The sequence below is a fragment of the Syngnathus leptorhynchus genome, chromosome 1, assembly GCF_054491065.1.
Source record: "Syngnathus leptorhynchus isolate UIUO chromosome 1, UIUO_Slep, whole genome shotgun sequence".
Taxonomy (NCBI): Eukaryota; Metazoa; Chordata; class Actinopteri; order Syngnathiformes; family Syngnathidae; genus Syngnathus; species Syngnathus leptorhynchus.
Genome location: NC_141195.1, coordinates 6,192,720 through 6,210,407, shown reverse-complemented (window position 1 = coordinate 6,210,407; position 17,688 = coordinate 6,192,720). Strand labels below are relative to the sequence as shown.

The window sequence follows — 17,688 nt, the reverse complement described above, 5'->3', positions numbered from 1 at the left end:
GTTCAAAGCAACGCAGGTTGTTTGTAGTGGGTTCTCCTACGTCAATAACAGGGCGGTACATGAATGGGCTGTGAGAGAGTAAGGGACCCTCATCTGACCCTTACTTTTTCTTTTTTTTTAAGGGTGTTAACTACGCTTTGTTTCATGCTTGGTTCTCTACGACGTTTCGGGAACACATGAGCAGTGGTCCACTGTCTGTGCGGACTTCGGGGGAGAATTCGACTCTTAAGGGAGGAAGCAATCATCCATCGGCTGCGCAGCGCAGGCTAGCAGCGGTGCGAGTCGCGGCGGCATCCCGAAGCAGGAGGAGGCTGAGAGTCCTTGCCTGTGAATCATGGGTTTCCGCAAGAAGAACAAGAGCCCACCTGTGCTCAGCCATGAGTTTGTGATTCAGAACCACGCCGACATGGTGTCGTGCCTGGCCATGATCATCCTGCTAGGCCTGATGTTTGAGGTAGTGTACTGTGTGGATGCAAGAGTGTTTATTAGCCGCCTAGCTTCTGTGAGGTTCCGTTAGCTGGCATGTCAGCACATGGATTCTGTGAGAGGCCTATGTAGCGTGGAAGTGATATCAAGGTGTATTTAAAAAAAAAAAACACAATAAATGCATTGTTTGGCATTTTGTTGGGAGTACAGTGAGTGGAATTTTCCATACATTTAATTGTAGTACGGTGTAATAAACGTGAACACCTGCTGTTGAATCAGCAAATAGTGAAAAATGACAGGACAACGTAAAAGAATGAATATAATGCAAAAAATATAAATAAACAAGAGAATAAAACATACGAGGTTGCAAGTTGCATGTGATCTTTTCTCATTACTTATGCAAGATAAGAAGTTTACACATTTTTAACCATTAATTGAAACTATCAACTCTACCAAAATATTCACCTTGTATTCATGCATTTAATGTTTGTTATCAGGGTCACGAAGGGTATATCCTGCCCTGGTCACCTTACCACCTCACATACATGGTTTTGGAATGTGGGAGGAAATAATAACCCTTTCCATTTATTTAGCACTTTTCTATGTATTCAAAGTAAAAAATGAGAGAACCTGGAAGAAACACAAGCACATACTGGTGCAGAGACCACACTGGAAGGCCGTAGCCCGGATATGGAGCCACTACCTCTGAATTATGAAGCGGATGTGCTAACCAATCAGCCACCGTGTTGCCATCCAAAATACCAAATAGTTAACTTGAAATAATATTTTCATTGAAACTTTTATTTTATGTGTGAGCCTTTGCAACTGTCCTATTAATATTCCTAAAACATTTTGTAACATAAAACGAACTACCTCCAACAACGTAGGTTGTTCATGAATTTTTTTATTTACATTCCAGGTCACAGCAAAATTTTCCATCATGTTCATCACAGTCCAGTACAATGTCACACAAGTTCTTGGTGAGTAGAAGACTTGATGTCTGGTGATCATTTCCTCACAGACTTGAGGTTCAATTTGCTCATTTACTTTTGTCTGTCTCTTTTGTTTTTACCCCCCCAGATGAAAAGAACGATCCAGTGAACCTTTACCATTATGCTCCCAAAGATGTGGCCACTGTGTTTTTCTACCTTCTAATTGTTGTCATCCTTCATGCCCTGATACAAGAGTATATTCTTGATGTGAGTATTCAAGCTATAATAAAATAGCAACACTGAGAATACTTTTTTTTTTTTTAGATTTTTCCAATCTACGGAGATCCCAATAATGTTCACTGGGAGTGGAATATGGAAGTTTTCATCTGAATGGGGATTCATTAGACACACGCACACTCACAGTATTGGCTTTAAAAAAAATATATACTAATTTGTAATGAGTAGAATCATTTTTCTCTCAATTCACCTGCTCGTGTCAGGTGCCACTTTAATATGTTCATCTTGTTTGGTTTCAGAAAATGAACAGAAGGCTACATCTATCAAAAACCAAACACAGCAAGTTCAATGAATCAGGGCAATTGGCAGCATTTTACCTGTTCTCCTTCATTTGGGGCTGCAGCATCTTGACAGCGGTAAAACACAACTCTCTTTATTTGGTTGCACGTCTACCTTACGGTAATATATATATTTTTCCCATTTTTTGGTTTTGATAGGAGGACTTTGCAAAAAATCCCACTTTCCTGTGGGAGGGTTACCCACACACTCACATGGTGTACGTAGATATTTCTTTCCATGTCATACCTTGTCATTAAAAAAAATTAAGATATCGGAAATAGTTATCTGTACACAAATGGTTGGTACCCAGATTTAACTTTTACATATTTACACATTATCTCCTCTGCTCAGATTTCAGGTCAAGTTTTTCTACATTTGCCAAATTGCCTATTGGCTCCATGCACTTCCTGAGCTGTACTTTCAAAAAGTACGCAAGGTAAGGTTCATTTATAAGAAGTTTGTATGTTTGCATTTTGTAGTCCATGTGTTTGAGTTAGGTTTGAAAGGTTTAAGGAAGGTTTGAGTTAGGGTTGTACTCTTTAATCCTATAAATAGTTACATTTATATGTATTAAAATATACATAAAATTCCCAGTGCATGTTTTGGGATTGTGTGAGGAATATTGAGTCTTACAAGAGAACCAAAACAAGCATAGAAAGTTTACAACATGTAAACTCCAACCAGAAAGTACCAAGCCAATTAATATTTTCTTTAAAACTAACCCTAGTAAGTATACCACTGACCTTTTTCGAATGGTCTTCTGTCTCCAGGAAGACATCCCCCGCCAACTCTATTACATTTGCCTTTATGTTGTTCACATCACTGGTGCCTACATCTTAAAGTAAGTAGAGGTTTTTGTTATATGTTAAGTTATCAATGATGTGATTTTAATTGACTAAACCTACACACCAAATCTCAGGGATTGGTAGAAGATCCACCACCTTAACCTAAAAGGAAAGGGTTTGAGGCCAACTTTATTTATTTATTTTCTTAGCACTGAATTGCCGAACAAGAAAAGTGTGAGAACTGATTTTATTGATTTTCTTTGCACAAAAATTACCTCACTTTAATTGAGGTACTATGTTTGTTCTGCATATTCCAAAGCTGCCCAAAAATGATCAGTCCCACTCACATTGTATAGACCCACTGCAAGCACAGTTAAGACATCTGCCATCTGGTGGTAATTGGTGAAATTACAATGTAAAACTACAGTCAACCTTTGCAGATAAGTTGATTTTTTTTTCATATTTAGATTTTTTTTCTTTCTCTCCATTGCCATTTTGTGAGGAAAATGTATACTTTTTTTATTGTTTCTGTGGAAAATTCACCCAAAATGTCATCATGTGTATCTTGAATCTTAACAGAACGTTTGAAGCGTCTTACAAATGAAAAGTAAATTGCCCATCCCAACCAAACTGGACAGCTCCTTAATTTCAGTCGACAAGACAATATTGCAGAGTTAATGGGCTGTCCTTTTGTGAGCTATGGTCTGTGTCAAATTTCTCTTCTGAGGCCCTGTTATTTTTAGGTCAAACAGCTTCCAATAATTCACGATTTTATGAAGTTTATGAGACCGATAATTAACCCACTTGTAGATGGAAGCGGTAATCATTGCAAGTTTCTCTGTCCTATGCTTGCTCTCATTTGTTCAGCCTTCACCGACTCGGTGTTGTGTTGCTGGTTCCTCACTACTTGGTGGAGCTCCTGTTCCACGCCTCACGTCTCTTCTACTTCAGTGATGAGAACAAGCAGAAGGGGTATCATTCATACATCTCCTAAGTTTCCCTTAAAATGACGGCATACTCTCCTGTGACCTCAACGACGTTGTATAATGTCATGCCATTTTGTTGTTGTTTTTTTGTCTGGTTACAGTTTCACTCTGTGGGCTTTGCTATTTGTCATCGCACGCCTCCTCACTCTCACTCTGTCAGTCCTGACATTTGGCTTTGGGTTGCCCCGGACAGAAAACCAAGGCTTTTCCCTTACGGAAGGCAACTTTAATGTGCTCACCATAAGGCAAGTGTAACTGCCATAAATGTGTTTGTTCTGCACATGTTGTTTTGTGCATTTACAACAGTACAGCACTGATGGAATACGATATAATTGTAATAATCACGAACTTAACGTGAAGTGTTAATTTACACATAAACTTAACAGGGTTGTTTGGGGTTTGTTTGTTTGTTTGTTTGTTTTGTTTGTTTGCAGTGTGTTTTTTCTTACGAGCAGAGTAGATGGAGCTTGATTGGTGTTTAAAGAAGTGATTAATTGAAAATCAATTGCAAACAATTGTCAGAATTCTCAATTATTATTTTTGGACGAATTTACTGCTATGCCCACCATCCCTAGTCAACATGGAGTGGAATTGTACAGTAATGGTTTGGGAATAGCATGACAAAATCCAAAATGTCGTTATGGTTATCAAACCATGTCTTTTGTTATTTAGTTGTAAGTTCAAGTGTGTGTGTTGTGTGCATTTAGGATGGCATGTTTGGCAGCCATCTGCCTGACTCAAGCTTGGATGATGTGGAAGTTCATCAATTTTCAGTTGAAGAAATGGAGGGAACACAGCCAGAACCAAGCATCGAAGAAGAAGACAGCCAGCCCAAAGAGCAAACCTCACAAAAGGGAGCTCACGAGGGGTGAGGGTTTTTTTTCCAATATAAATGTCACAAGTCTATTTACTTTAGGTTTTTAATTATTTGCCCAGCCTCTTATTAATTCACTAATTCACTCCCATCACTAAAATATATACAGAAAGCTCAAGGTGGGGATACATTACAATAGAAAGACTGCACCTTATTTTCTTGGTGGTATCTGTCAAATATTTTCCCTATTGTCATATAGAAAACATTGCTCTAAAACCTGATGGTTTTGTTCCCTTATTTCATATACAGGAACTGCCAATGGAATCGTGAAGCCTGACGATAAAGCCTCACCTCGGGCGAGAAGAGTCAAAAACTCATAAAGATGGCGCGATTGACAAACAGCTGGAACGGTGAAATATTGTATGTTCTATACACCACTTAGCAATGTGTCTAGTGCTATCTAAACTACATCACACTAAGAAACCTCACATAACCGTAAACTCTTTGATATTAAGTTAACTTTAACGATGAAATTTAACTCACTGCGAGTTATTAACTTGGTTCTCTGGTCGTTAGAGGTTGGCGGTACTCGGGTCTGATGCTTTAAATTGAAAAATCTTCACTCTTGTCCTTTTGTGTACCACCATGATCCTATGCTGACAGAATGAGTCCACGTGTTATTTTCTTGACAATGAAACTTAGTGTGAAGTGTCAATTTACACATTAACTTAACAGGGTTGTTTGTTTTCATTTGGGCCTTAATTACGTCAACTGGCTACTGGGTCATGTCCCAAAAGCCTATCTTGCACAGGACTAGAAATGATGGTTTTGTCAGAAAAAAACCCCACATAATAGTGGTGTCGTTTAGGTAGCCGACTGTGTCAAAATTGTGACCTAATTATCATTTATTGCGATTATGGATGATCAGTGCCTTTGAAATCCAACACTGGATTGAGGCACTTTTTTTGGTTTTATTTATAAACTCCAAACCCAATGAAGTTGGAAGATGTAAAATGTAAATAAATACAATTATTTGTCAATCTTTTCTAACCTACAGTACTCTTAAATTGAATACCTTGCAAAAACAAAATATTTAATGTTCAAACTGATAAACATTATTATTATTATCCACATACATACAGTATACATTATTATAATTATGAATCCACTTGGTGGACAAATCAACTAATCTACTTTCCATAACATCAGCAAACTATTCAGACAAGTTTTATTTTAGTTTTACATGACATACCAACTTCATTGGAATTGCGGTTTGTTCCTCACTAGCCTGTTTCTCAGCTTCTCCTTGCTTTCAGGGGGGCCCGTCCACGTCTGGAGGTTATACTGAGGATTCACTGTATGCATACAGTTAACTCAACTAAATAACTATCAGCATGAGCTGACATTTGAGCAAGAAATTAGTGTATTTCGACGTCAATGCATGGTGGTATGAACCTACTATGGCTAACTCCTACCTGTGTTGTTTTCTCGCTCGCTCTCTCTCTCTCTCTCTCTCTCTCTCTCTCTCTCTCTCTCTCTCTCTCTCTCTCTCTCTCTCTCTCTCTCCTCTCTCTCTCCCTCCCCTTCTCCCTCCCCTTCTCCCTCTCTATCTCTCACACACAGAGAAGCATTCAGTGGCCTTTTCACAACTGCTGCAAGAGGGTTATTTATTTTATCATAGACTATTGATGGTTATTATAACCAGTGGTACATAGCAAATGTGCTCAGTTAACCTAAACAATACAATCCTTCAAGTGTCCTTATATCATGTCAGTGTGTCGTATCACTTTTTCTGCTTGTGTTTGTTGTGTTTGCCTTCTCATTTTTTTCATTTCACATTCAAGGGAATCAAGGCATCAACTGTTCCCCCCGCATAAGAAAAGAGAAGTGTGTCAGTGTGTGTTCTGCCTATTGTACGTGTAGTAAGTTAACTTGGCCTGAATTTTGATGATGACAAATGTGCTTGTCTGTTAGTTGTCTGTGAAAGAACAAAAAAAAAAAAAAGACAGCTTGCGTGCAGCGCATGAATTGTAAGGATCTGTTAATTGAATTCTGCCTCCTCTGATCCCCGGCTAACTGTAAAACATGCCCGTGACATGTTTCTGTGTGTAACGGGCAAAAGTTGCAAAAGTTCCAATTGCTAAATGTTTGTTTGCACAGACCTCAGCGACCTTCCCTTTTGAGTGCCTGCGATTGTGTTTCAGTTGCTTCACTGGGAGTCACACAAATGGTCCTGTTGGACCTTACTGGACCACTTGCCGTGTGAAGAGAAGGCATTCCGAATTTATTTGTTGTCTCGGTGTCGAAACAAAATAGGCAAGAAGTGAAAATGCCAATCCCGTTTGCTCCTTTTGTTCAATTTATTGGCAATTGGGCAGCAATGGTTAGTTGGAGCATGTCTCACAATGAAAGGAGGAGCAGAGGACTGTTGAAAATATAAAAGGAACCCTACACTGTAATGACTAATAAGTGTCAGATTTTAAAGCTATTTTTATATTGAGGGCATCTCTTAGGTTCTATTGTTATTCTAAACAGTGTGAATATGTTTTGCATTCAAATTGTTTTATCCAGGAATGAGGCTTGCTGTGGTTGTATACTATATTGTTTTGTGGGTGTATGTTTAATTTAAAGATCCTATTTGATTTGAATTCTGACCCAATTCAGCAACCATAATGTAATAAATTACATAACCAAACATTTATTGAAGAAGTGGACAAAGTTTGGTGCTCAAGGGCTATGTTGGATTTTTAAATGAGACATATAGGTCATTGGTGAGCCAGGCAAACCTGATTACATTTTATTTTAAATTGTTATTTAGAATTTATAAAACGGTTTGCTTAATGTCATTTTGTGTCTTCTGTATTAGGTAATTAAATCATAATTGATCAAACAATATCTGGTCAACAGTAAAAAAAAAAAAAAAATCAGACCTGGCCCTAAATGTATTTTTGATGCAAATGAAAAAAAAAAAAAAAGTTTTTTTTTATTTTTTTTTATTTACCTATCACATTGGCTTTTTGTAAGATACTTTTTTTTTTTTTTTTTTTTTACCTAAAAGCTTGTGCTATACAGATTTTACCATGTGTTGTTATTTATAGCTATAACATTTCAGCAAAACAATCCATGCGAAACCTAACCTTTAACTCATAAATATTACCACAATATTACATAATACATAATGTTATTGTTACTAATTTGTTTTTAAAAAAAACTAATGAGCTGGGAGGGAAAGCACATTTGAAATCAAAGTTAAAAAAAAATAATCTGGAAGCATTTACTTTCTTTGCTTCTCTTATTAAAAAAAAAGTTGACCAGTCTAATTGCATAAAATTAATTAATTAGTAAAAGACTACAAAATGAATGCTTGAAAATATACATATTTATTCCCAGGCTTCTGAAAAAAAGAAAATTATTAGTTAACAATTCAATAATTATTCAAATTAATGCAACATAAATATCAGAATTGCTAATAATGTGTGTGCTTGGTGGGCCGAATTAGAGAGCAAAGCAAGCCGAATGTGACCCACAGGGCATCATTTGAGAACCCCAGTTATGCAGTCTGCAATTTGGTTTTGCATTCTAAACTCCACTGCAGTCCGTACAAGAACATGTACAATATAATTGCTCAAAATATATATATATTTTGCATTGAAAAATACACATAATACACACAGTTTGCAGATTCATAAATTCGAGGTTCTTAAAATAACATCGATCTGTCTTTTGTGTTAATGGCAGCAGACAGTTGCAAATGCGTTTGCTTCCAAAAAAAAAAAGACACATTTTTAAATTATTTCATTCCTGTGTGGATTTATTTTGATCTTGTTGCCTGTTCTGCAATGATTGTGCATTTTCTTTTTTGAATACTATGTTGTCTCTGAAATGGCCTGTTGGTATATATAAATATGGTATATATTTATGCAAATTCTTGTGTTCTCATCACCTTTTTAAATGTTGTGCTTACATAAAGATTTGTGTTCACTACACAAGGCTTTAGACCCAATTTGAATCCGGTGAACTATTTACAACATTGCAACTTTTGTATCATGGGTCAATTTAAAAAAATAGTTGCACCAAAGGTGCAGCAGCATATCCCAAACATTTGGCCAACAATTCAAAGAGAGATGGCGAAAAGTGCGTGTACATGAACTCAAGCAAATGTGCTTATTCGCACGCTCACAAACTGCTCTGTAATGGAGAATATCATACCATCCACAATCAGGGTCTTTTCAAAATAAAATGCACGCATCAGTAGAAATTTGCTCCACATAATCACAATCAAAGAAACATTGTGTCGGGCTTAATTTACTGGATGTTAGCAGGAAAGTTATAGGTATACAACATTTTGGTTATGGCCACCAAGTAGCCTCGCCCCTGCATAGAGGTCTCTTTTAAAAAACAAAGGCAGAAGCACCTTTATTGAGTTCATATTCTATCTGTGAAGTTATTTATTTTTAGCTTTAGTCCTTAATTTCCCAATTACATCGTTTTAATTACATGTCTCTTCTGTCTATTTGTGATTGGCTGGTGATCAGCCATGACCCGAGTGAGGATAAGAAGTGTACAATAGAAGATGGACGGATGCTACTAATCAGATGGATTTATTGGTGTAATCCTTCTTCTTGGCACCAGAGGGCATTGCTGAGCTTTATTTGCCCGGTGGACACAAGCCGTCAGCAGGGATATCACTGCATACAAAGCTGCATTAATAAATCATTTTCCGGAGTGAGAAAGAATGAAACATTGTCTTTTCAACTAGGCTTCCATTGATTTAGTCCTCAGCTGTCAATCAAGTAAATCAGAAGATATTTAACATCATAAATCTAAATCTGGGTGTGTTTTCTACGTTGGCCTTGTGTCCACACCGACCTTGTTTAACTTGACTGCTGTGACACCAACATGACGCGTGTATTCATCGATTGAAATGAATTCATTCTTCTCAGAAAAAAAAAAAACCACACACCTGCATCTTAGCACTCGCGCGTTTTGTTGCTCCAGAGTAATGGCTTTTCTCAGGCCGTACAGACAACGTGATGGATCAGTAAGAAGCAGAGTGAAAGGCTCCAGCTCTGCAGGGTCACCACAAGGACGGGAGTTCACACATACATTCTCCATCAAACACACACAAATTCATCAACAGCCCAAACATACATGATCTGGAGTGTGCTTGAGAGGCAAAGTGTCCAGGATAAAAGTGGGGACAGCATACTCTCCCTATTAATTCCGCCCCTACAACCATTGAGGATAAATCTTTCTGTGAATTGTCAGTATTATGTGTAATTTCCATATAAATTAACTTCATTAAAAGTGGAGTACTTTCTTATTTAACAAAGCTCATTTTAAATTCTGTATTTAATAGGACATGTAATCCCAGACTTGCAGACAAATAGCTACCAATTAGTTGGGATGGATGGTGTGTGTGTGTGTGTGTGTGTGTGTGTGTGTGTGTGTGTGTGTGTGTGTGTGTGTGTGTGTGTGTGTGTGTGTGTGTGTGTGTGTGTGTGTAATCTCTTGTAAAAGATTGTAGTCCTCCAGCATTGTTTTCATTGATTGTCTCAGATGAGCAAATTGGGCAGCAGCTGCTTTCCGAGACATTTTTTTTTTTGTTGCAGTACACGGGGAAGCACAGAGGGGAACTGACCTAAGATGTTCCTGACCTCGCGGCTATTTATGGGCCAGCAGACCAAGGGGGAGTGTTTGAGGTGGCCAGTAGAGCAGGTGTGCAACGATGAAGGACAGACAGTAGAAAAGGGGTGGAAACATCTGGAGGCGTTTGAAATCTGGGAATAGAAGGGAGACGGGAGCTAGGAAGACATGCTCAATGAAGCGAGGGGAGGAAAAACGGACAAAAAAGCCGAGCAGACTGATCTGGTTATGTTTAGAATTGACAGAAATAAAATCAGGAGAAGTACGTAATTACTAATTACTGTTTGTCCAAATAGGCAGATGTAATTAAAAGGGGTTGAAGAGAGAATTCTAAATGTTAATGTGTTTGTATGCATCCGTGGGTGGTTGCAATAATATGACATAATCATATCGCAAATATTGACATTAAATGACCTTATTGTGATGAACAGCTTTGCAATAAGAAAAATCTGGATTGTCTTCTTCAAATTTTTGAAATGGAAAAAAAATATTTAAAAGACTTTTGATCAAGTTCCATTCAAGTTGACCTCACATGTGGAATTACTTTTGTGGTACATCATCCAGTGATGAAAAAAATGAAGCTTCAAAATTGATTCAGGAACCATTTGCTTCATTTGTTGTATGTTTTGACACTCTCTCTTCAACATTCAACTTGCCATCTTTTAAATATCTTTCTTTAAAACAACAGTGGCTTCCATGAGTTTAAAAAATACAATAAATGGTTTATGAAGTGCATTTGAAGATGTTTTTCTCTGTCCACCACTAACTTGTACATTATCATAAGCAATTGGAGGATTTCCAGTTGGATACACTGCGGTCATCTACGACCTTTAAATAACAAATATTATGCTCGCCGTCACATCTGTTGTTGCATCACAAGAGCACGACTCGCACTGGCAAAACTCTGTGATGTGGTCTAGTAAAAGTAAATCCTCACAAATTTGACAGAGCTGACCTTTGTGAGGGGATGGAAAGAACTGTCATTGCCCTTTATACATTCGCGGACTTGGCTTATTATGCGGCACACTTTAATTTAAATCAAATAATGCCCAAGATAATAGAAGCAATTAACAGAATTATAAAACCAAAGTCCATCCTTTTCTTCCTTTGTAACTTTTCACTACTGTGCAATGGTGGGGGTCAGCGGGGGGGGGAATTTTATGCATGTTCCTCTTATTCTCCTAAATGAGATATATTGAGCTCATCACAAATCTTTTCATTGTAATGTTTCATTTTTATTCACTCTATGCATGCAACATCTTCACATTAATGTCCAGTGGAGTGCTAACTATTGGTCTCTTGAATAACGTCAGCGATAACAATGACATCATCAAACTCTTAAAAGCATACTGTTGGAGTCGTGTCAAATGTTGCCTTTGTGGAAAACCAAATTTTCCTTCTGGAAATTGAAATGTAGTTTACACGACTGCTCTTATTAAAAAGTTTGCGTCATTTGAATTGCGGGTATCAAAGCTAACGAAAATCAAATAAACAGCAGGCAGTTTGGTTATAGGATTTGTTCATATTAGTTTCAAGTCAACCAAACCTTTTCACTGCTAATGGTAATGCGTTAATTATTGTTGAACACTTTGTGTTGAGTCTGCTTTGGGGTCCTAAATTCAATTTGACGGTATCATAACCATTACACTTTTATTATGCTAGTTGAAATCACTCTGGTTTGGCTGTTCTCGACTCAACTTTATTTATAATAACCATCGCTGTACGTGGAGTAAAAAAAATAAAAAAATAGAGCTTTTGTTACCATGACAACAAAGGGCGTCACTCGGGAGTGGTTACTCACTGAGTGCGAACTGCATTCCAGTAGGCACTTGTGCTCTAAACGCATGTTTTATGCAATCCATGTTGATGACTATATTGGTTAGATTCATTGTCAAAAATGCATTTGTACAAATAAAGACCCAACCCTAAAACAACCAGTATACCTGTTTACATCTGTATGAATCTTACCCAAGTGGATTAGTGAGATCACATACCTGTGTCCGTTCCAGTCCAGCTACCTTAGAAATTTCACTTCACTATCGGTGCCCACATAAGGTGCTATCAACGGTGATACTAAAATTGTGTGCGTGCATGCGTGTGTGTGTGTGTGTGTGTGTGTGTGTGTGTTCGTGCTAGTGCATTAGCTGTTCCACTATCCCCCTGAAACCTCATCTCTACCTGTTAAGAATTTTAAGCAGCTTCTTCTTCTCACCCTCCCACATCTCACACTACACTCTCCAAAACCTCTCAACGATGATTCCCGTGTAGGTAAATAAAGAATAATGTTTTTGACTTCAGAATTGAAACCTCATGCCAGCTTGCTCATAAATGCTACTGTATGTTGTCCAGTGGAATGTCAGACAATAACATGTTGCCCGTTGATGGGTTTTCTCCACCACTGATCTTGTTTAGGGTGACAGAAAGATCACGAGCCTATATTAGCCCGAGGCGATGTGATTCGCAGCTCTATATGACTCAAGTGAATCACATGTCGAGTCTGCTGAATGGGAATGAGAATCCACTCTGCCTGCAGAGAAGTCAGGTAAAGCAACTACTACACTTTGAAAGGTGTCTCATTAAAATAATAATAATAATGTATCAAAATAAGTGTAATGGAACTTCTAAGGTAATGTAAAAAAAAAAAAAAGCGTGTCCGGGACACCTTAAGGCACCTTCTCAAAACATCATTATTAAACTCTAAAAGTCTTGCTTGTGTAAATTGACTTTCCAAGAACAGTCACATTTCTGAGTCCCTCAATGAGTTATGCTCTAATCTCCTTTTATTCTTCCTGGCAGACCCTTTCAGTTTGTCTGATGAATTAAGGCTGACCCATAAGGCTAATTACTTGAAACCTTCACCACAACCCCCATTTCAACATTTCCTTACTCACTGTAGTCTTGCACTTTGCTCATCGCTAACTTTCTGAGACACTTTTTGCAGAGTCCTACCTTATTTGCACCACATTAATTCCAAAGCTTCTCTTTTGTTTGTAGTTTTTTCTTTGCCTTTTTTCCTTTTTTTTTATTAGTTTCGAGCTACCCCTCTCTCCAGGAAATAGGCGGCATTTATCATTATCTGTGATCTCCTCCTTTACTTACTCTAAACTAAATGCCACTATCTCATCATCTTGTCCCGATTCTCTCTCACTCTTCTCTTCACTTCTCATCCTCTTGCCTTCACACTGTCACTGGCACAACAGGATATATTGACTGTGTGTCCGTGTGTGTGCATCTATCCAGCTATCTGCGCTCTTGCCTGCCCGGTATCACCATGGCGACGGATTCTGCCGCTGTCTGTCCCTTGCTTAGTGTATCTTGGCAGCAGTCGGGCCCCTGTGTCGACGCGTCCCAATTCATAGGCCACCTGGCAAAGACGCCAGGGCTCCATGCTGGACCCGCCAGCTCACATATGGAGGCTGCATATGGGTCTCATCTTTAAGAGATGGTTGGCCTAGAGGAGCCGAAGCCCCTCCAGTCAAACACACAAATTTAGTTCACAGAAGGCTGGACCCGGCAAAAACATCCGAGGGGTACTGACTGACGGTGAAACTTGAGTTTTGATGAAATAACAAGTCTACGTGTCATGAATATCTATCTATCTATCTATCTATCTATCTATCTATCTATCTATCGTCCATAAAAACAAAACACAGTACTAACAGTTATATTAGAAAGGGCTGCTAAAATGGCTTGTTCGTTGTTCAGTTAGATAATAATAAACATTTTGTAAGACTGACAATGAAAGGGTGACTCTTCTTTTTTGTGAATGCACTTTTAGAATTGGGTTCTGGAAATAAGTCAACAAATACATTTCTCCAAAGACTAGTCATACCATAAAGATTGAGGGTAAGATTATTCTGACTTGTTTTGTATACAAAGATGCAGAAATGTGCAATATTGTTTGTCCTTTTATTCTCTAGGGGAAATTTCATATTCATAATGTCATGTTTTAAGGTATTTTAAGGTATCTCCAGTCATTTTTTAACATTTTTGCTTTATTTTTCTTTTAATTGTGTATGCTATTTTATGTTTGTACGGCTCCCTTGAGTGACTTGAAAGGTGCCTTTTAAATAAAATGTATTATTATTATTATTATTATTATTATTATTATTATTATTATTTTGATGGATATTGATTGTTTCGTTGAGTCTTACAAACTTGCAGGCAACAAAACATTGAAAAAAATACTTTTGACACTCATTTTTTTCTTTAGAAGTCTGTTAATGATTTGTCTATATCTATTTACTCAAACATTACTATGTAAATGTAGAATATTTGTTGATGATAGTGCAATACAGAACCAGAATTAATCTAATTTCGTTTTTCTGTTCTCATTTGTTGTTATATGGACCAAGAAGAATGTGTTACTGACTTAAACGTTACATGTCATGTCGATTTAAAAAAAAAAAAAGTATAGGTACAATAAAGCAATTTCTCCAACCAAGCCCGGCATTTTGAAAGTTGCATAAAGGTCAAGTGAAGGTTTCCACCTTGTCACCTTTGGCCGACCTGCTGAAGTCGCTGACACCCGTCTGCAAACGGCGAGACAGACAGCGAACGCCCCCGTGAGCCCCTCATCTCCCCTACGTTCTCCAACATGATGGTGTCGTCTGTCTGTAGTCCATTTCCTGGTTGAACAGCAAGGCGGGAACCTCAACCCTCTCCACAAATAAACATCACTACCCACAACCCCCTGCGACGCCTCAACTTCCAGAACTGGCTTCGTTAGGCTCCGGGAGTGTTTCTCATTTAAACAAACAGTGCCGAAGATGGCGGAGAGTTAATGGTGTAAAGACGAAATTATCGATCCGTTAAAGAGACACGTCCACAAGGTAAGTCCTCCCAATGTGTTTTTTTTTTTTTGACAATCAGACACATATGTCACCAGACTTTGCATTTTGTAAGCGATGTGATATTGCACGGAAATGCAGTCCGCTTACTTGTGTTCCCTGCGGCAGTGCACGCAAATTAGTATCGGTGCGGAACGCAGGGCACAGTGTACGCTCTTCGAAATGACACTGAATATTTCATCTCCTACTTCGTAGTCGGGACGATGAAACAATTATGCTTTTGCATATTTATCTTGGCAAGTGAACTTCACACGAGCTGCTTAGTTTACACACGCACGCCGTTGGTGGCAAGTGTTTCTTGCACAACGTGTCTCGAAGTTCATGTTTTAAAAGCAAACACGCACGCGACTAGCGTGCGGTGAGACGTGTACGTTTGACAGCGGCGATGGGGCTGGCAGCTTGCGAGACAGTCTCTGTTCACGGCGCACGGTAGCGACTTGAGGGAGCGAAAGGTTTTGCTGATCTGATGAGTGAACGCGCACGATCGCGCGTCTCGTACACTGCGTGTATTGCCAGCGTTTGTAGAAAAGATGCTGCCAGCCTGTCTGCAAAGAGACAGAGTCTTCGCGCGCTACGGAGCAATGAAAAAGTACAAAGTATGTGTGCTTGTGCGTTAAATCGAGAATACCGCGAGCGCAAATAGCGCAATTGAGAGCGTGTGCGTGTCCCCGAATTTCTTTATTTGGATGCATTTATCCCTGTACAGTATGTCATCTACTCTAGTCTACCATCCGGAACGCGTCTCGCTGTGCAAATCTGCAGGGGGCAGCACAGCGGCCGTGCACCTGCACTTCTGTTTACACCGGAGCACTCTTGCTTGATACCTTTTGTCTGTCAGTCAGTCTGTCAGTCAGTCAGTGCTGTGTGGATGTGCACGTAAACCCCCTCAAATACGCGATCTTCTCCCCCATATTGGGTGTAAACCAAAAGGGAGTCAAATTGAGGCATTTAGCAGCATTGCTTGAATTTGTACTTCTAATGCATCTGTTTAAAGGCGCTCTGTATAGTTGCGCTCAATCTTGGTTCGAGTTCTACTATGCCGTTGAATACGAGTAGCAAGTTGGAACAGAAGAGAAGCATACTGTAGTTATATGACGTGTAATGACGTCAATAAACACTGTTTTTATTTTATCCGAGGAAAACATGATGACCAAATGCACCTGTTGGATGGTTGAAGTTGTGTGCTACGCTCTAATGTTTATGACCTAGAAAGATGATTTTTTATTTATTCCAACTTATTGAAGGAAACTTAATGCTGCAATAATAGAAATCCGCCTGTCGTCTATTCTATCAAATTTCTATCAAATCAGGCAGAAACAACAGCAAAAAATCTACACCATTGTTCAAAGAGTGGGAGGAAGTCTAAGCTTTCCTTCCGAATGACAACCCTAACTACTTGAATTATCCACCATTCCAATACTTAATGTTTAACATGATATACAAGACAAAATAAAGAAACATTAAGCTTTGCAATGGTGGACAAGCAAAAATAAATAAATAAATAAATAAATAAATAAAGTTTAGTATCCCCATTGCAAGTAGTGACCCCCTCTTTCCTCTTGTTGATTGTTTGCAAGAATCTTTCTTTTATATATTTTTATTAAAGACAATTGGTAGTTATTATTAGTGGACTCTATGTTCTACTGTATAATTAAAATTCAATTCAATATTATTTCTGGATTTCGTTTTAAAAACAACCAACAACCACAATGTTTATAAAATTAAAAACAGACACAGAAAACAAAGACGGTTAAAGCAATAAATTAATAACAATAAAACACGAAATACAATAAAACACTAAAACAATACGGCGTCAAAAGCAAAATAGTAATAGAAATGTGCTTTGAGACGATGTTTAAAAACGGACAGACCAATCTAATTACAGACCAATCAATCGTGCAGTGGCCTCAATAATTGTAAATCATGTGAACAGCACACAGTTGCATTGCACATCATCTGGCATGGCTGCCTACTTCCCAAGTGAAGAAGCATGGCAACCGCAGCGCCACAATCTGACGGACCCACAGTTGTCCCTGTGGCTCAGGTCTCGGCTGGTTCTTGGACAGTGATGCACGATGTTTGCGCAAATTGAGAAGGAAAATGGGGACAGAGGTTAGCAGGAGATGCTGTCGAGTGGTTCAGGCGCTGGGGGCAGGGCTGAGAAGCCGCCTGGTCCTCACCCACCACCGGCTTGTGAAGCTTGGAGGGAGGAGGGGCACAGGTAGAGCTGGAATTCTACCTGGAATTCTTCTATTGTTTTCTCCTGGTCTATTGTGCGCTGTCTTCTGCTGTGGAATCAGGAAGCTTTCTGACTCGAACGCTCCACATTCTTTACTCCATTCTGACTCGTCCCTCGAGCCCCCCCCCCCCCCCCCCCCTCCAGCCGCAGTGTGTGTCGACCGAACTGTTGTCCTGTTGTTATTGAGGCCCCTTCTCCATGTGTCAGGATGTGTTAAACAAGAATTAATCTTCACTCCTTCACATCGATTCAGCTCTGTGGAGGAAGGGGTCTTTTATTTATTTAAATTTGGGGGTGGGGGAAGCGCACTCATTTTTGACCTGCTCCTGTCAGGTGGTCGATTCCTCTCTGCCTCATTTAATGTCGAAATGTCTATTTGTCCTTTTTGAGAGTCATGACACAAGCATGTTCTTGGGCCATATTAACAAAACTAA

The 17,688-nt window shown here is 38.8% G+C and overlaps 2 protein-coding genes across 10 annotated transcripts in view; both read left to right on the top strand.

The window, feature by feature from the left end:
* Positions 1-63: 63 nt before the first annotated feature.
* LOC147061592 (translocating chain-associated membrane protein 1-like 1) lies at positions 64-9,235 on the top strand. 8 transcript variants are annotated; one of them, XR_015067444.1, is made up of 13 exons: positions 64-454; positions 1,346-1,406; positions 1,507-1,625; positions 1,895-2,011; positions 2,093-2,151; positions 2,286-2,370; positions 2,705-2,775; positions 3,587-3,691; positions 3,807-3,950; positions 4,413-4,573; positions 4,829-4,939; positions 6,364-6,432; positions 6,724-8,462. XR_015067444.1 is itself a non-coding variant. In XM_085922507.1 (12 exons), exons 1-11 carry the CDS (start codon positions 335-337, stop codon positions 4,897-4,899), a joined length of 1,113 nt encoding a protein of 370 aa, XP_085778633.1. In that variant the 5' UTR covers positions 64-334; the 3' UTR covers positions 4,900-4,939; positions 9,055-9,235. The 8 variants fall into 8 exon arrangements, 6 of the variants coding, with proteins under 6 accessions (XP_085778633.1, XP_085778620.1, XP_085778599.1 ...); XR_015067439.1 differs by having other exon boundaries at positions 4,829-6,432; XM_085922507.1 differs by lacking the exons at positions 6,364-6,432; positions 6,724-8,462 and adding an exon at positions 9,055-9,235.
* A 5,639-nt stretch (positions 9,236-14,874) lies between these two features.
* The window catches only part of LOC147061591 (nuclear receptor coactivator 3-like), a 37,330-nt gene continuing 34,516 nt past the window's right edge, over positions 14,875-17,688 (top strand). For both annotated transcript variants that reach the window (XM_085915219.1, XM_085915192.1), the window contains exon 1: positions 14,875-14,997. The gene's annotated coding sequence lies outside the window, so the exon portion shown is untranslated. The remainder of the gene's footprint in view (positions 14,998-17,688) is intronic.